This window comes from Strongylocentrotus purpuratus, unplaced genomic scaffold (genome assembly GCF_000002235.5).
Source record: "Strongylocentrotus purpuratus isolate Spur 01 unplaced genomic scaffold, Spur_5.0 spur5_scaffold_19, whole genome shotgun sequence".
In the NCBI taxonomy this organism is placed as follows: Eukaryota; Metazoa; Echinodermata; class Echinoidea; order Camarodonta; family Strongylocentrotidae; genus Strongylocentrotus; species Strongylocentrotus purpuratus.
In genome coordinates, this window is record NW_022145604.1 from 25,997,594 (window position 1) to 26,002,114 (window position 4,521).

At 34.9% G+C, this 4,521-nt stretch overlaps 1 protein-coding gene across 1 annotated transcript; it reads left to right on the plus strand.

Annotated features, from left to right (window-relative positions):
• Positions 1-316: 316 nt before the first annotated feature.
• LOC115925860 (lactosylceramide 1,3-N-acetyl-beta-D-glucosaminyltransferase-like) lies at positions 317-1,277 on the plus strand. Its single transcript, XM_030989875.1, has one exon. The coding sequence runs from the start codon at positions 317-319 to the stop codon at positions 1,058-1,060; it is 744 nt and encodes a 247-aa protein (XP_030845735.1). The 3' UTR covers positions 1,061-1,277.
• The last annotated feature ends 3,244 nt before the right edge of the window (positions 1,278-4,521 follow it).

The window sequence follows — 4,521 nt, forward strand, 5'->3', positions numbered from 1 at the left end:
GTGTTTTCTGCATTTATCTTTCTCAATTACTACAGGAACTTCAAAATGCTTTCTGAAGAAGAAAACAAGCTTCATGACTTTAAGATTACTCTGATCAAAGCGCATTCTGAGAAGAAAAAAAGCAGCATGAAGTAAAGATTACTCTGACCGAAACGCATTCGGAAGTGAAAAAAAGCTACATGAAAAAGAGAAGCTGCTTGGTTGGAGACGGAATGTTCAATGGGAGTCCAAATTAGACCAGCATGAGTATCGCTATCTCATCAACCCGGAGAATGGATGCAAGAAATCGGAAAGCATCACCTTGCTTATATGCGTAATGACTAGAATGAGTGGTGTAAAACAGAGGAATGTCATCAGAGAAACATACGGCGCGGGAGTGGTGAAGTACAATGTTTCTGCGAAGATTTTATTCCTTACTGGAATCTCCGGGGACTATAATTCAACTCTGCAAGCTCAGCTGCAAAGTGAGGCTGATATTCACGGAGATATTCTACAAGAGGACTTTATTGATAGCTACTACAATCTAACCACTAAACTCATCATGGCCGCCAAATGGGCATCCACATTCTGTAAAAATAGTAATTATGTAATGTCAATAGATGACGATGTCACTCTGGACATCGTTAACCTCGTCAGCGACCTCGAAGCAAATGTCGTTCTTTCAAAGTTTGTGTTAGCCGAGCCTACATTTGGCTGGAAACCTATGCGGGATCCTGGAGATAAGTGGTATACTCCATATGAATTCTATTCGAAGAAGACATGGCCTCCTTTTCCTCGAGGATACGCGTATATCCTCTCCATAGATGTTGCCCATGATATCTATTGTGCCTCTCAGAAGACGGCTGCACCGATACCCTGGGACGATGTTTATTGTGGTATGCTCTTACAGACATTAGGGATGAAGATGACGGATATAATATCTTGGTTTCAGACTAGACATGGACATGAGAAACAAGTGGCTCCATTGGGAGCTCGAGACCACTATGCGATTTGGGATAAGCCCCCAATACAGACCTGGAGAGCAATTATTGAACAAAGATACAAGAACATTCACTTGTAGTGAAGTTTGCCTGTCCAGGAAAAATTACTTGTTTTCGAGGGTTTCCTAGAGCTGCTTTGTCCTGTTGCTGGTTAGGAAGTTGGTTCGACATAACGGGTGTCTGTTTGTTGAACTTGTAATATGTCATGCTCAAATAGTTTCAATTAGGTGTAAATATAGGTTTGTTTGTTTGTTTGATTGATTTTATTTCTGCGTTCAAAAATATACAAATTCAAAGTCAAAGTACAAAATTTCGAACAATAACAAATACAATGAATACAATGTTTACAAAAGTAATTAAATGAAAAATCATGTACAATTATATCATTCGATAAACATGTACGAAGCATACAATAACATAAGAAATATGAAATATTTTCAATAAATTAGAGAGGTAATTTGGAACGCAGGAGACCACCATCGTGAGCGGTTAGGCTGGAGATGGATGGCGGCCTCGTAAAAAGAATTGGCGACATAACTCTCTTCGAAAAACTGAGTGATCAAGAGGGTGCGGTGCAAGTGCAGGTGCAGTGAGCAGTTGCATGATAAAGAATAAATAAGTCACGGTTTTGTTATACTAATTTAAAGAGAGGGGAGGATATGATTGTATTATTTGTCGTTTAAGTGTAGCTTTTAAGGAGTAGATGGTTGAACAAGACTTTATGTTGTCGGGTAAATCATTCCAAATGTCTGGGCCAGAATGTCGAACAGATTTGTGTGTTATTGATAATTTGGGGTTTGTAAGATGGAAGTTTCCAGATATGCGAGTTGAGTATGAATGAACGGAATTATTAAACCTAAACATGTTATCAAAGGATGGTGGAAGCAGATTATTAATGTACTTAAACATAATCACTGCTACTTGAGTTGTGTTCAGATCGAATTTTTTTTTAGTGTTTTAAGTTTATAGAATAAAGGATCAGTGTGAGCTAAGAAATGCGAACCTGTACAAATACGTATGGCTTTCTTTTGCAGTTTGAAAATAGAATTAATTTTTGTCGAACCACAATTTGACCATACACTATTACAATATGTTATATACGGGAGAACTAGCGAATTATATAGTAGGAATAAGGTTGCATGGGGTAGAAGAAACTTTAACTTGGAGATTATTCCAATACTTTTGGAAATGCACATTGTAACTTGGTGTAAATGATCATTCCAAGTCAAGGTTTCATCTATAAGAACACCCAAAAACTTGGGATAAGTTTTCTTTTCTAGTAGCATACCATCGATTTTAATATATATAGGTGTTTCTGTATTATGAGAATGATGTTTAAAATACATGAAATTAGTCTTTTTTGTATTAAGTGAAAGTTTATTGGATTTAAACCAATCTGATACTTTGTTAATTTCATAATTCAAAGTATTGTTTAACGAATTAAGGTCTTTATGGGAATAAAAGATATTTGTATCATCGGCAAATAAGATAAAAGAAAGAATGGGGATGTATTGATAATATCATTTACATAAAGAAGAAATAACAGTGGACCTAAGATGGAGCCTTGAGGAACACCGCATTGAATTAAAAGAGGATCAGAATCATAACTATTAAATGTAACATATTGTCTTCTGTTTGTTAAATAATCTTTAAACCATAAGAGTGGCTGACCCCGAATTCCATAATGACTGAGTTTGGAGAGTAGAATAGCGTGATTGAGCGTATCAAATGCTTTACTCAAGTCACAGAATATACCTATAACATGCTCTTTGTTAGCTATGGCACTTGTAATTTTGTCATAAATTTGAATTAATGCTAAGTCAGTTGAGTAATTTTTTCTGAAGCCATATTGATTTGAATTGAGTATTTTGTGTTTAGTGATAAATTTGTGTAGCCTATTATGAACGATCTTTTCTAAGACTTTGGATATAATTGGAAGTAGGGAAATTGGACGATAGTTACTAATTTCGTGAGGATCATCTTTTTTGAGAATGGGGTTGACTGTAGCTAGTTTTAATAGATCAGGGAAAACACCTTGCGTTAACGAGTGATTAAATATGTGAGTTAAAGGCTTTGCAAGTGGATACATTATTTCTTTTAGGAGAGACATACTTATTTTATCAAAACCGTGCGATTTTGAGTTGTTAAGAGATTGGGTAATGTTAATAATTTCGCTAGGATTTGTCGGATTTAAAAAGAGAGACTCTTGGTTTTGATTGGAAAGATAGTCTTTAAAGTGAGCGTGAGTTCTATTAATTTTGCTGGCGAGTTCAGGGCCGATATTCGTAAAAAATGAGTTAAATGAATTTGCATGAAGACTAGGATCATGTATTTTAGTGCCATTTAATGTGATATTATCCGTGGGTGGGGGATTCGTTTTTTTCCCATTACCTCTTTGATAATTTTCCAAGTTGCAGTTGTGTTTGAATTGGCCTTTTTTATTTTATTAGAAAAATGCAATCTACGGGATGTACGGATAAGTTTTGTTAATTTGTTTCGATAAATTTTATATGTGTTTAGGTTAGTGTCAGTTGGATTGTGTAAATGTAATTTGTAGAGGCGATTGCGTGTTTGTATTGATTTCAATAAACCTTTTCGTTATCCAAGGATTCCTGGGTTTATTTCGCTTATTACTCATTTTGCCTAAAGGAATATTCTTTTCATAATAATATTGCAAATTGTTACTAAAATGTTTATATGCTTTTGTTTATATGTTCATATGTTTATCAAATGATTTACGGCCAGATAGTTTGCATTCACAAGTTAAAAATATGGGTAGGTGATCCGACACTTCAAAACACAATATTCCACCGATGGTTTTGTTGTTATGTACGTTTGAAAAAATATTGTCAATCTGAGTTGATGAATGTGGATTTATTCTGGTGGGTTTATTAATAATCGAAAAAAGCCGTATGAATGCATCAACTGCGGACAATTGGTTGAGTTACTGTTATCAGATGAGGGTGAGAAGTTGATGTTAAAGTCACCAAGGATAAAATTGTTTTTATTTTCATCCCCTATTTTATGAAGATAAAAATCCAGTTCGTCACAGAATAAATCACAATGAGAATCAGGGGTCTATAAATCAAACCTATGATGACATTTTTGGCATTTGAGTTATCAATTTCGATAAATAAAGATTCTGCTTGTGTTAGTTTAATATCTGAACGGATTTTGAAGTTTATGTTTTGTGTAATATAAAACGCAACACCGCCACCTCTTCTTCCTTTGCGGTCCGCCCTAATCAACTTATAATTAGGCAAATTGAACATATCTGGAGAATTCTGATGTAACCATGTCTCACTTATTCCAATGACGGAAAATGCAAAATTATTTAAGGGGATCCGGTAACTTTGTCTCAGATTCTGAAATAAAATTCTAGATTTAGCTCATGATCCAATGATAATTATAAATCTTTAGGTCAGTCAGGAACCCTATGACTTTTACAAGCCGATCGCCTGTCTGATTATCAAGATATTTATGATTGGAATTACAAATTTTGAAAACCGTTCGCCTGACGGTTTTCATAACACTACAAACG